Genomic DNA, 15,086 nt, shown 5'->3' on the forward strand with positions numbered 1-15,086 from the left:
TGAATCATAACTAGAGAAGGAAGGTAAATAACAGCAAGATCAAAATAGCCTCCCAGGGTAACCTCTGCTTATCTTGCATACCATATACTATGGGACATTAGAGTTTGGCTGGGTCCCAAAGGGTGGCTGGCGCCTGTGAGATTTGTGACAAATTACCGTGATGTCAGAGTCCCAGCACAGACTCTTGCTACCCTGGGCCAGCTCTGAAGAAAGTGAATGCCCTCAAAAAGGTCTTCTTCAGAATATGCTCCATGCAATCAGTGTTTAGCTGGTGCAGGGATGGGCACCTTAATGGACTTCAGTTAATGCAGAGCCTGAGTCCGTATGCTCACAAAAACCTAACGAGTTCTACTTCAATTCCCAGCCCTTTGTCTCCAGGCTGAAACCACAGGTGAAATCTCATGGCCTGTGTTCCTCACACTAGTCTCTGAAGGCCTTAACTGATATCAAACTGTGTTTTAAGTCCATGTAAAAAAAGCTAAGGTCACGGGGTTTCCTCTGCCCTTTCTCAAACTGTTCACCCTTCCAAGACTCTCCCTCCATACCTTCTCTCTGCCTGTCACAACTATGCAGGTTTGCCTTATAAACTTCTCAAATATGCCAGAATTGTATCGTGCCAGATTCTTCCCACAGTCCAGGGGGCCCAGGTAGAAAAAAATAACTTGAATTTCTCAAGTAACTTGTTAAAAAACTGCTCATGAGAGAGCCCCCAGAGCAGAAGTTCAGCTTGTTAAGAGAGATTGCCGCAGAGTAGCCAAGATGAGCCCCACACACTTCCAGACAGCCTCAGGATTTGGGCGTAGGGGCTAGAGTCAAATCCAGACCCAAATATTGTAAGGAAACAAGGTACAGTCTCTGGAGCCTTCTCAGTTTCTAGGGGATGTAGTTGGTCCTATTAAGAAACCCTCCACCTCAACATGTCGTGTGACGCTTTCGGTGGGTGGTCATTTATTTCCTGGATGCCACGTTATCACAGGCATGCCCAGCTCAGACTCGCGGAGAGCCCCCTTCTGTGGCTTAAATGGCAAAGTTTTAACACTTAAGTGACCCGGGGAGGGGGAAATTGGTTTAGTGGAACCAAAGAAAAGCAGGAAGAAAGATGGCATTTGGCAAGACATTTGGCAGGCAACCAAGGACAAAGGCAGACAAAAGGTGAGGGAGTCAAGTGGCCTGCAACATGGTTTCAACATGGGAGGGTGGAGGGAAAAAAGAAAGTGCTTTAATTAGCTGTATTATGACTGGGAGCTCTTCAAGGCTATATAAACCAGCGGGGCACTTGTCCTTTCCCACTACCTCGACTCTGCCCTCCTGCTGGAATAGATAACCCTGGAGTGCACAGCAAGAGCTGCCTCACTGCACTCACCTGGAAGGTAAGAAGAGTTTGTCTGTTTGTTTTAATGTACAGCAGCCTGTGCTGTTCCCTGGGTTTGAACATACTTATTTATCTGCAAGTGCTTTTTTTCCTCCTGAAAGGAAAATAAAAATAGTTGGGTTTTTTTTTTTAAGTACCTCTTAAATGAAAGTAAATAAAGCAGATTCAAGTCAAAAACAGAGTTTAGGGAATGGCACTGGCATATTAATTGCCACCAGTTTTCTGCCAACCAGGATAATTGCACTTATCAACCCAACTGCCTATGCCATTGAGAAATACACTGACTCTCTCTAGTCTCTTCTATTTACTGCCTTTTAATTTTGCAAATGAAAAATGACCAATACAAAATGATATGAGGTTAATGTGATTATGAGTCCAGAGATAACATAGTCAGAGACAGACCTCTGAACACTGAAATGGGGATGGATTTAATGAATGTTGGATCCTTACACAGGAGCTCTATTTTTCAGGTTCCATTTAACTGAGTGCTTTAAAAAGGCATTTAGCTATGATAAATGCCTTGTTTCTAGCAAGAATAATACAAGTATTACAAGCCTTGTCCTACATGGGATAGCATGTGTGCAAATTCTTGCACTACCTTTCTATTGCCAGTATGTACCCTGTACTTACTATCTAGCAACATGAGCTTAGATATATTGGAGCAGAAATTAACTGACTTCAATCAAGCTGGGCTCACTCACCCCAGCTGAGAATTTGGCTGCTCTCCCCTATTGTAGTAGGATGCAGGAATTCCTTAAAAACACTCTCCTGCAGAGTTGGCTGAATAAATGTTTCACAATAACCAGTCTGAAAAAGCAAGATATAATGAAGGTAATTGTGCAGTAGCAATTGCATGGATAAACAAGCACCCTGTGCTACTTTCAATCCCTCAAATTGCACAGAAAATGGAATTTCTTCAAGAAGAGAGCAAAATAGTAGCTGACAGGAGAGAGTAACTGGAAACTTTTTCTGTCTGCAGAGTTACAGGGAAAAGATTGAAACCCACCAAGCACAACAGAGCAAAGACTTACATGTGAGTATCGAGCTAAAAAGTTCCTTTGCCAACTTCAAGAACAGTAGTATGTATGTCTCATGATATATATATTGTCCAAGTGGATTCCTAGATGCATAGATACTCTATTGCATAGGGTGAGCAATGCTAAGAAGTCACATGTTGCAGGATTCAAATGCCAGCAAGCAGTTTGCTGGTTTGCAGCTTGCAGGAGAAACTACATCAGATTTCGTGGGAACAGAAAGGGGTGACTGCAATGCACAGTTAAGGGGAAGGGAGCTAGATTTAGGATGATGTTAAGACCAGAACTTTGCTGTGTGACACAGTGTAGCTCTAAATACATGAGCAAGAACAATAGATCCATTTTCCATCACTGTCACGACTTAATTTTCTATATCAGAAACTCATATGGCTTTATTTCCTTTTTATAGGCTCCACCTCACAACCGCAAAATATATTACTTCAGCAGTATTGTTCTTTTATATATGAGTGTCTTTTTAAAGTCTGATTTACTCAGGCTGCAGTGAGATATTTGTCTAACATCTCAAAATTCTCAAGGTGAGAGAAATCAAAAAAGCAGCTGGAATAATTGGAGAATTTAAGCAATGAATGATAACTGGGTGTCAGTTGCCTTAGTGAAAATCCATGGTAACTCAATAGAGTTATTCTGTGTCTATAGTGGGGTAACATCACAATTTGAGCGAGTGAATGTCTTGCATTCTGATTGCTTTCTGCCTCTAATTGTTGCTGGGTATTCATCTATAGGCACCTGTACATGTTGTACGGTTTAATCCTCATTAAATTAAATAGGTTTATAAAATATAAACTTGTTTCTTTTGGAGCACCACATCGGTCTTTGCATGTACTAGGTTCTTGAATGAATTAAGCCGGGTCCCTGGATGGTGCTGCAGGAGAGCAGGATGGCCCTGCACTGCTCCCCCCAGCCCGGGGCCCCCCACCCCATGCCTTGCCACCCAGCTGTAGGAGCAGGGAACCAGCACACAGCACAACAAAAAAGAAGCAAAAGCAATTTGAAAGCCTCAGCAATTTGATGGGGTGAACTACAAAAAAGTTACAGCACAGCTCCACAAAGAGGCTCACTACACATCTTTGAGTGCCTTTGTGTTTGCATGCAACATATCCATGGAAGCGATGCTTTAATTCCTGGAGAGCCAAACTAAACTACATCCAAGGAGTTTTAGTTTAAAGCACCAGAAAGACTTTTAAAGCCTCTGGAAATCCCGCTCATGCAAAAAGTCATGCCATTGCAGTGCAAGGGCAAAAAACGTGGCATGTACAAATGCCCTAGAGCTCCAGTGGGAGTGAAAGAAGGAGCCTGCCTATATAGAGAGTTATATCATGTGCAAAGTGAAACTCTAACAATGTGGACCTCAGGTCTATGCCTCAACCAGTTTTTAAATCGTTTCACCAAATATTAACAGGAAGCATATTGTAAATTATGGTACCATGATAAATCCAGAATGCAGCTACAGAAGTTGATGGAGTTACTCTGGTTTTAGAGAAATCAACCTGAGAAAGGAAGTTAACCTTTTAAGAGAAATCTTAAAATAAAACACAGTTTTATGGAATCACAGAAATCAGCAAGGCAAATAAAACCTTCAAACAAATCAAAACAGTGAAAGCAACAATTTGAGCTCCCTATCACTGCCCAGTTGTCCCCTCCCCCAGGTCTTTCCCCCTCATTTTGGAGAGCAGGAATCAATTATGTATAAAGTTACTTTCAATAACATTTATATTTGTTAAAGAGGATGAGCACTGAAGATCAATTTATTGTCTGCACTGTACTTGGATATATAGGGCAAACACAATCAGTTTGAGAGACTTGTTCTAGGTTTACTCCAATCACATCACCAGGGATCCTGGTTTTCTCTGATTAAAAAAAAAAAATCCCCAATTTTCAGGTTAAAAAATCTGAAAATTGGGGATTTTTTTTTATCAGAGAAAACCAGGATCCCTAGTGACACATTCAAAGTTTGGCCACACTGAGCTTTCATATGTCAGAATATCTCAGACTGGACAGAATACCTCTATCAAATAATTTAAAATGTCATGCAGATCATTAAACACATTTTAAAACTTCCTGTGTTTCTCTGCACCCATTTTTCCAAGGGCTCAGATCTCATTTCAGCTTCCCTTTGATCACTAGGTTGAGGCATGAAAATTCGGCATACACTTTGCAGGTTGTACAAAGCACTCTGTCCCCGAAGCTGGGAAAGAGGGAGGAGGGGGCAGGGGAGTTGCTTCTAGGGAAGGAGAGATGCAGCTACATCTTGATCATTATTAACAGTCCTTTCCTGTTTAACTAAAAGCTTTTACCTGTTGCTGAAGACTGGTCTCCATGGGTGGACCTCTGATTTCGAAAAGAGCTAGAGCTGTAAAATAGGAGAGACCAATAATCCTAGCAGATTGTGAAATTCCCCTAAGAAAGGTTAGCTTCATTAATGGAGCATCAAGACCATAAACAAGGGGTGAAGACCTTTAACATTTGTGAAGAAAAATGGGTCATTGACTCCCTCCGCTGCCTGATGAGTAATGCCAGAGCTGCTGCATTGTGGAGCAGAGACCAAACCAGGCTGCTTCTAGCTCCCTAGTTTAATACACACACCCCGATTCCGAGGGAGAGGGGTGATTTGGGGGGAGAAGGTGTACATTGTATGTGGGGAAAATATGGTATACAGAGATGAGCTATGATGTATATACAACAAAATTGCAGAATCTGGGTTGTGCTACTGCATCACAGAAGTCAATGGGAGCCTGGGATCTGGTCTCTACGATCCCATGCAGACCCTACCTACAGTCCACTCCGATCGCAGCCTGCGTTTGGAGTACCATGTTGCTGTGCCACAAAAGATGAGTGTCCTTCAGCTTCCTTCTCCCTTGCCCTTTATCACACATGAAATGATAAGGATGAACAATATTTGGGACCCCTACAAAAGTCCACTCTTGACAGCCACTTCACTTGATGGGCACAGACCTAACGAATAGGCACCACCACTGGGCAGCACACACCCGCGATCTCCCACCAAGCCTGCCACTTTTGAACATGCCAGTCACCGGGGTGAACCGGAATTTGTGGCCGGGCTCCTGGAACTGCTGCCTGACCTGGCCCTCTGGATCGGTCCCCAGTGACCCCTCCGAGCAGAACTGGGTGGCGGCTGACCCTGGCCGGGGCAGAAGAGCCCGGGCAGCCCTCCACGAGGCCATGTCAACCCGGAGGTCCCGAAGGGGATCGATCCAGAGGGCCAAGCCAGGAAGCAGTTCCAGGAGCCTGGACACAAATCCAGCACAGGAAAAAGGAATCAAAACTCATGGAAGAGGTGATATCTGTTATTAGGCCAACGAGATATTTGCAAACAAATTTATTTTATTTATTTGCAAGCTTTGGGGCACGCTCACCCTTTATCAGGCATAGGTGAGAGCAGAGATTGTAAAAGTTCTGCTAGGTAGAAATGAAAAATTCATATTTTACAAGAAGCACAGGTATGCAAAATTTTAAGGCAGCCTTCCACTGGGGCTGGCACCCAAGGCAGCAGGGAGGGGAAAGGGCACTTCCACATCAAAGTTACAGCCTCCTCTAACTTTGCGTTACTGGTTGGGACTGAGAACCATCCCAAATTCTGCAGTTAGTTATGCTCATGGAAGTCCAGCGTGAACCCAGTAGAGACCTCTGTGTTGAGACTTGTGGGATGGAGAAGTGAATGCGGCCTTTAAAAACAGTCATTTATGCTAGGTGAGCATCTTTTTAAGAGGTTCAGAATATGCCATCCACTAACTGGTGATGATCAACATAGTGAGCAACTCTCACTCTCGTAGATTTAGGACTTCGCATCTCACAGAGGCTGGGAACATTAAAGCGACACCGTTAATCTGTGTCTCGGGGCAAGAATTCCCTGGCACAGAGGCGAACTGTGGTTGGCTGGTGGGAGCTGCTTTAAATACTTCGCTTCACTGTGCAGGATCTGCCTGCACAGCAACCAATAGGAATGTTTCAGTTTCACTATTCATTCAGGCCCCAATTCAGCAGAGCACTTACCTCCCCTTATGGCTTAATTAGGACGCACGCCCATGCCTAAATTCCTTCCTCACCTCTTGGTCAAGTAGTCACTTTGCTAAATTGAAAGACTTCAGCATATGCCATTTTGTTTTCTATCATACAACTTGATTGACCAGGTACCTGGGCATTTTGTAGCGTGAACTTAATACTCTGCACTGCCGAACATCTCCTGAGTAGTCCATTGTTACTCAATCAGAATGCAAGGAAGTATGTGAGGAATCCCAGCACTGAATACACACGGCGTTTCCTGATGAACGCAAAACACACTTTGCCTTGTTTTTATGACGTAGCCAGTTTGTTTGCATAATATTAATGGGGAAAATCATTTGTTTGCTCAAATTTAGACTTGTTTGCTTCAAAATTCAACCAGTTATCTCGGATGGAAAATCCCGCTGCTGAACTTTATACTAAACGTGATCGAATATGCCCCCTTCTGAGATAAGGGGTATAAAATGAAAAAATGCAAATCAAATGTAGGAGTTACTCTCAGGAAACTCATGAAGGGTGGCGAGGTTAAACAAACTAAAATTGACCAATCAGCCATAAAATCTGTATATTTACAGCATTAAGTAACTGCATGATCTTATTATTATCATCCTTTTCTTCCTTTTCCTGCTCACTCCTCCTTTTTGATTATTTATGCTTCCATTTATTGAGCCCCTTCTGCAATAAATGATGCTGAATGCACTCATTTTGGTGAAGCAGCTGCACCGGCATATTTTGGGGGCTTTGAAAACTCAATCAAAGTGAAAGTGCATGTCTCTGCAATCTCATGGGGTTTTATTTCTGTCGTGCAAAGATATACAGTCATAAACTGGCCAGAGTGTTCATGTCACCGCTCAGTCCATTAGACTGGATCAGAACTACTTAACTGTCACAGACCCTAAACTGCTGAGACCCAAGGGAGATTCTCCCTTAGCTTAAGTCAGTGCTTCTCAATCGTGTTAGATTCAAGGCAGCCACGGCCACACCACAGCACCCCTCTCGGTTGAGATCCACTGGCTTAGGTAAGATAGGCTTGTACTTTTAGAGCGTGAGTTCTGTGCCCACAACTGCATAAAGTTACCAACAATCACAAAGCCTAGTGATAAGTGCAAAGAGACCCTGGAATCACTACAATAGTTGACTTAAAAATAAAATTGGCTTATTTAAATTCTGTACTCGCACCCAGACTGCCTGAGCATGCACTGCTGCTCTTGGCTTTCTATATAACCAGTAAGCTGCCAGGCAGAACTGATACAGCTTTGCATTTCCATTCACTGCAACCAAGTTTTCTTTACTTCTGCAATTAGGGTCACAAAACTGGAGGGGACTTTCTGGGCCGCTGATTCCAGTTCCCTGCATTCATCGTCTCATTAACCAATGTAATCCCTAAGACTAGCACCTTGAATCTTCACCCACAAATACAAGGAACCACATTGGAAATAACAAGAACATCCTATCACATACGATCATAAGGAAGTAGGGCTGGAAGGGACCTCACAAGGTCATCTAGTTCAGCGTCCTGCTCAAGTCAGGATCACCCCAGACTAAACCATGCCAGTCACAGCCTGGATTGGTCCAATCCCTCAAAGCAGCTAGAAGCAAACTAAAAGGTTTGGGAATTGGCCGAGCCAATGATGCCTATCATTAGGGTCCTGCCTTCTTATAAGGGTCTGATTGGCAAAATCCCACTGATGCCAATGAGGGATCTTTGATTAGGTCTTTAGTCTCTTGAATGACAGTTCAGTATATGAAGAAATCAGGCTACTAAAATCATGGTAAATTTTATATAAGTCTTTCACTTAAAGCTTATCTGAACTGGTAAACTTCACCCTCATTTAAGTGACTGACGAGGAAGTTGTGAGCCTACTGTCATTTTTGGATGGTTGGAAGAAGTAGCTGGACAAATGTGAACTGGAAATGAGAATTGTTCTCTCTCTCTCTTTTTAATAGTAAAACCATCTAATCAATGAGGCAGCTCCCAGAGGATGGGCTGGAGTCCCCAACACTTGGAGTCTGGGAGGCTTTAAATCTTGACTTCATAGAAGTCAATAGAAAAACTCCCATCTGAAACCTCAGCCCTGTTGAAGTGAAAGCATGAATTGACTGATTTCTGCAAAATAATATGTTTAAGCTGAATGCAAGTTATAACGGGCTAAGAAACAAAGGCTGATATTCTGATGTGAGGCAAGGGAGAAGATCCCCAAGATTTTGTCTGGCCTTCAAATTTATGAATATAGTAAAATATTGCTGAGCCATATAGAGAAGCTAAAGGGAGACTAAGGATCTTCTCATGCAGATCTCAAGAAGTGTGTGTGTTTATTATAACAGTTTCCCTGTGTTGCAGTTGGTAATTTTATGGGAGACCATTGGACCTCCCCATCAATTGACCCCTCTTATGAACTTGATCATCCAACTTTTACTTAAAAGAAAGGGTGCGTGCAATCTATGGCTCACTTACCATGGCTTTACGGACCACCAGGGGTTTGTAGGCCACCATTTGGGAACCACTGTGCTAACTATGCTGAATACTGGTGTTGTCCTAAGAAACAGAAATTTCCATAACAGGCCACTTTCCCTCCAGCAGCTGCCAGCTGCAGTGGGCAATTAGTACCATGTAGCAGAGAGAATAAATAATGGACATTTTGGGGCATTATGTAATGCATCATTACCTTTCCTGAATCTCACCAAAGGGTCAGAAAGCTGCCATGGAGGACAGTGTCGACATTAAGATAGAAACGAACGGGGCGAGGAAGACCACAAAGCAGAATCCAGTGAGCAAAGGTGGAAAGAGAGTCTGCAGAGTCCTTGGCTACGTCACAGGAGACATGAAGGAGTTTGAATACTGGCTTAGAGGTAACCCCCTTTCATGTCAGCCAATTACAGCACACCAAAAAAGCAATGGTAGTTAATGAATAACGTTGGGGGTGATCTTCTTCAGCTCCTACTAGAACAGAAATTATTGTACCAATCCACGTCTCCACTGCAATTCGGCTTTGTCCGAAGGGCTACCACAGCACCCAGGGGTTGAGAGCAGGGGAGGAGTGAGATGATTTGCACTCCTTTGGGCTCATCCCGTTGCAGAGAAGTGCATTTCATCTGGCGAGCATGACAGCAGGTATTTATTTCTATGTTGGGTTGTTTCTTAAAACTTTCCACCTCCTTTCCGCAGAGTGATATACATCAAGCCTGAAGTTAAATTACACATATGTAGCGTGTTTTCACCCCCTCAATCAATCCGCGGGGGTGGGGTACTCATGCTATCTGCAACCTGAGGTACAGGCATCATAAATAAACTAGTTGGTATGAAACCAGCCCCACGTACTTTATAACCGGAAACTCCAGGAACGACGCCATTCATCTCAGTTAGCTTTCCAGCTGGAAAACTGTGTGCAGACGGTAATAAATCTGAGTCAGGTTTTACAGTCTTGTTGATGCATTGTCTCCGTTTTGCTGCCAAGATTCTTGGTGCATTTCAAGAAAAGCCGTCCTGGATCCATCTCATATGTGCATTTAACTGGATCTCTTGCAGATAAACCTCTCGTGTTTCAGTTTATCGACTGGGTCCTGCGCGGGACATCCCAGGTGATGTTTGTCAACAACCCTCTCAGTGGACTGATCCTGATTGCTGGGTTCCTGGTCCAGAGCCCATGGTGGACAATCACGGGCTGTTTAGGAACAGTTGTCTCAACTTTAACCGCGCTTACCCTGAGCCAGGATAGGTAGGACTCCAGAACTCAGATTCACATTGGAAGTGCTGTGACAAGTGAGAAACAAGATCCATTTCTTTTAAATGTTGTCCTTTTGCTGGTGTTCAAGAGCTAGTGTCGTCTTTGCTTAAATTAGCGGTCCACATCCTTTTTAAACTGGAGGCACCCCTCAGAAAATGGCTTAGTTTTCACCCCTTTCTTGACTACAGAAAAATAATAAAGCCATTCTTCTATTGCAAAGAACTCAGAAAGACCACACAGACAACGCTTTTAACACTACAGATTGCTCTTGGAAAATGGTGGGTTTATCTTGCGCATCGTGTTTGCACACCTAGTGGAGCTAATATTGTGTGGCATCTCGTGGCACCCTTGAAAAGATGATGGGGCACCCCAGGGTGTCATCGTACTATGGCTGAGAATCTGGTTTAAAGTATCCAGAGAAATACAATCATTGCTATTCTACACGAGTCTAGGATAGTCTTCCTGGGGCAATGAATGATAGAGAAGGAGGGCTGGAAAGGACCTTGAGAGGTCATCTAGTCCAAACCCCTGCCTGGGCAGGATTAGCCCTATCCAAACCATCTTATACAAATCCTTGTCTAATCTATTTGTAAAACTACACAATTCACTCTGACACATAGCCACAGGGCATAACACCTTAACATGTCACAGGTACAGCAGAGGGACAACGGGAGCCAGCATCCTGCTTCTGCAAGGGCTGTTAAATACATTTGAGAGATCCCCGGTCTTTAAACACCTCAGGCCCTGGGAGTCCTGACTCTAAGCAGAGGATCTGTTGGACTAAGTGTGGCAGAGTCCAGAGCTGTTAACCTGTCTGGTTTTGCTGCAAAGGAGGTTTAGAGGGCATGTGTATTCATGCCTAAGGGTTGTGCATTTATTATTTGGGGCAGATTGTATTTGAGCCTGTGTTGGGTTAAGGATGGGGGCTGCACATTATGTGCCTTTTGGATTTTTAGCCTTCTTTTTTTGATATTGGGGTTAGCAGGGCACTTCAAGGAAGAACGAATGAACATTGTGAGAGTTCCCCAACCTAATCAATACATCTTGTTTAACTTGTTGTACTTGGAGGTCCCCCACAGTACTACTGAAGGATTGCTGCTGTCATTATTTAATATCAATTTTTTTGTCCCCTTCTGGGGCTGAGGTTCTGGCTGGGAGCGCTGACCCTTTTCTGGACGCAGTATTTGTTAGCGTCTGCCGTGGCCACAATGCACCTGCTACAGGTTCCTGCTGGGTTTCTCCCAAGACAAACTTTGACCCGTCCTCCCTAATTGCCAGAGTACCCTTCCCTGCTGGCGATCTGTCTCTCTCATCAACAAGGGGAGAGAGAATAACCTCACCGCTCTGTACTGATCCATCACTACTCAGGCTGTTCACTACATTTGTATGATGCTAGTGTCTACAACTCCAACCAACATCACGGCCCCGTTGTGTTAGAAACTATTCAAAGTGAGAGGCAACCATACCCCCAGGAGCGCTCAGTCTATGCCAACAGGATGGGCAACAGGCAGAAGTGTATCCCCACAGCACAGATAGGGCTTGAATCCTAAAGAAATCAAATAGCTTGCCCACAGTCACCAAGAAGCCTGTATCATAGAAGGAAGGATCAATCCATTACCTGAAACCCAAGACAAAAGTGAACATAGTATAGGTCTGCCAGCCAAGACCAGCAGAGCCTGATTCTTCCTCCCCCACCGGTTTTACATTAGTGTAAATCTACTGACAAGACACACAAGGTATCTGCAAATTCACTTGCCAGCACAAGGAGCAGAGAGTCCAAGCAGATGGAGGGGTAGGGCAATGCTCATGAAGTATTTATAGGCTTTTCAATGAAAGGTTTCAAGGCAACTGTCTTGGTCCTCACAGATCAGCCATAGCAGCAGGCCTGCACGGCTATAATGGAGTCCTGGTGGGATTGCTCATGGCTGTCTTCTCTGACAAGGGAGACTATTACTGGTGGCTTCTTCTCCCTGTTGCTCTGATGTCCATGACATGGTAAGTCACACGTGGGCTTTGTTTTCTGTGAAAACCTAAACATTTCTTTGCTTGGATTCTCATTCCTCCTGTTCTTGAACCAGAAAATGTTTATGCTCTTTTCTGCCGGAGATCTTAAACCAGGGGTAGGCAACCCGGGCACGGGTGCCAGCGTGTGGCACTCAAAGGTATTTTGGTTGCATGCATGCCTCTGGGTAGAGAGCAGGGAAGGGGCCAGGGCTGCATGGCCACAAGGATCAGGCCCCTCATTGCTCCCCCACCATCGCCCCTGGCACACCAACATCTTACAAGTTGAAGTTGCAGGTGTTTTTGGTAGTCTGCCCAAAAACATTTCCGACCTGTCTTAAACTAATAAAATCATAATAGATAGGTATTTACTTTTAAGTCAATACTTTTTTTTCCTCACTGTTTATCCTTATTAAAGCTTAAAATAATCCTTTTTAAAATAAATTTACAATTTAGCACATCAAATTCGTGTTCAAGTCTCAGCTATTAGCCATATGGCTGTATTTCAAGGACTCCTTTTACTGTGAGCAGAAACATTACTTTCACTGTTCCCTACCATCATAAAGCACAATTGTTTCATTTCTGTATTATTTTACTTTGATAAATGGGCGCTAGAAGCAAGCTTATAAAAGTGTCACAAATAATTACTACTACAGGCAATTAAAAAAAACCATGCTCAACTGCCCTAAAGCATCATGATTGATGCTAATGAAAACTAAACAGCTAATGATATTTTGCTTGCCCAGCAGACAAGGTGATCAAGGCAAGTTGCCAGACAACTAGAATTTGAGGAATCAGTTATTTGAACCTAGAATACTTTGCTGGAGTTATCAAAAATTCAGTATCTGTTGTTTGCCTGAGATGTGTGCGCAGAGGTATAACCAGCTGTGCTGCTGCAATGCACATATCTTTGCCTTTCTGCATTTAGATGAGCCTTGTGTATAAACTGAAATGAGGATACACGTTTTCCTACAGTTCACTTGGACATGGCTATAGCATGGCTCTAGCACTAATAAATTCAGGGCCAGTCCTCAGCAAATGTAAATTGAAAGGATCTGAACAAACCAATGGAGCTTTTCCCCAGTTCACACCAGCTTAAATCGAGTCTGGAATATATTTAGGATAATCAAAATCCTCTGATAGGTAAAGGTCATTGTATAGAATTATCCTAAATGAACTCTGGATTTTGCTGGCTGCAGTGTATCAGTAGGCGTGTAGGAATTGCAAGGTGCCCAAAAATAAACCCAATGTTATTGGAAGAACTTCTGGAATGAAAGCAATTCTTAACAAAAAGCAGAGGCGATGAAGACCATATATTTCCTACAGCCATATATTATTCTGTCACAATCATAGATAGTTTTTCCAGTCCCCGCGATCCGAGGCATTCATCTCACCAACTTGTAGTAAGATCATTTGTCTTTCTCTTTCAGCCCCATTTTCACCAGTGCTTTAGGCTCAGTCTTCAGCAAGTGGGATGTTCCTGTTTTCACCTTGCCTTTCAACTTTGCCCTGACTTTATATGTGGCTGCCACCGGACACTATAACCTCTTCTTCCCTGCAACACTCATTCAACCTTTAACCTCTGTACCTAACATCACCTGGACTGATATTGAAGTGCCAAAGGTAAGAGTCACAAAAGGATCCTTCTCCATTTACACAGCAAACCCATAAAGTGCCATAGCTGTTTATTTTGTGTGACAAAGAAAGGAAGCAGCCATATAATTTTGTATTTACCTGGCAACTACAAAGCAATGCGTGATGCTTGACTATGATGATTGCCTGTTGCGATGAGTTCGGTATTAGAGTTGCCAAGTGTCTTTTTGTAGACAACTGGACCTATCGGTATATGTGATCATCTTCAATTAATCTCTGGAGTCAATGTATGCGTTACCATGGAGACATTGGTTATGACTGCATACTTAAGGCTGCATTCAGAATTTCATTTAAAGCCAGGATTACATTTTTGTGTTATCTATAAATAATACAGTGTATTAATTAAGACATAATTTGCCTTTTGTTAAGAAATTAGCATATAGAGAGTACCACAATGCTAGCATTAAAAATCTATGTCCAGGCAGACACACCAATTTTTTTAGAGTCAATATTTCTGCCGGACCCGTACAAATATTTTATGCTCCAGTGCTCTCGCGCCTATTAAATAGTCAGTGTTATTCCAAAGTTGTGTCCCCTTCATTAATTAATGCTGGTGTACAAAAAAAAAAGCTTGTAAAAAAGGACATTTTAATTTTAAACATCTTAAGAAAGACAAGAGAAAGAAACCAGCTTTCACCATGTGGGGAATAAAAACCAGTGAAGAAAGATGTTGTTTTTAAGTTTCTAATTAATGAGAATGAGAAATATATGTAAAAGGCAGTCCATTCCACCTGGTATATTATGAAACCAGAAACTATACGCGCCCCTACAGAGGGTAGTTCATCTCGTTGATCCCTCATTGCTAATGTACTTCAAACTCCTGGTCACCCCAAAGAAAGAAAGTTTGGGGAAAGCAAGACAATCAGGACACATTAGGTGAAGGAATTAGAAACCTTTTTTTCTGATTTGCATGGATGACTTGAAAGCTGAAAGAGAAGACTGCATAGAAATGCCCTGCTGGCTCTCCAGGGTGTACTTGGTAGCCATGTTGGACTGAGACGAGAAGACATACCAAAAACTAGGACTCTTGGTTCCAAAAGGATACCTTTCATTAGACCAGCTTTCCCAGTTGGTCTACTATTAAAACTCTTGGCTCCAAAAGTTGGAACCGAGAGTTCAAATACTGGTTCCTAATATTAGACCAACTGGGAAAGTTGGTCTAATAAAAGGTATCGTCTTGGAACCGTCTTCTAGTTTTTTGTATGTCTGCTGGCTCTCCAAAACTGTAAGCCCTTTTTTTGCTGACAGGCCAAAGGGAAA

The 15,086-nt window shown here is 43.1% G+C and overlaps 1 protein-coding gene across 1 annotated transcript in view; it reads left to right on the forward strand.

The window, feature by feature from the left end:
- The first annotated feature begins 1,297 nt into the window (after positions 1-1,297).
- LOC102377764 (urea transporter 2) overlaps positions 1,298-15,086 on the forward strand; it is a 21,442-nt gene continuing 7,653 nt past the window's right edge. Inside the window, exons 1-6 of the mRNA XM_014524989.1 lie at positions 1,298-1,370; positions 2,352-2,405; positions 9,135-9,297; positions 9,974-10,163; positions 12,039-12,167; positions 13,604-13,796. Coding sequence (XP_014380475.1) covers positions 9,150-9,297; positions 9,974-10,163; positions 12,039-12,167; positions 13,604-13,796 — 660 coding nt within the window. The 5' untranslated portion in view covers positions 1,298-1,370; positions 2,352-2,405; positions 9,135-9,149. The remainder of the gene's footprint in view (positions 1,371-2,351; positions 2,406-9,134; positions 9,298-9,973; positions 10,164-12,038; positions 12,168-13,603; positions 13,797-15,086) is intronic.

Source organism: Alligator sinensis, unplaced genomic scaffold (genome assembly GCF_000455745.1).
Source record: "Alligator sinensis unplaced genomic scaffold, ASM45574v1 scaffold518_1, whole genome shotgun sequence".
NCBI lineage: Eukaryota > Metazoa > Chordata > Crocodylia > Alligatoridae > Alligator > Alligator sinensis.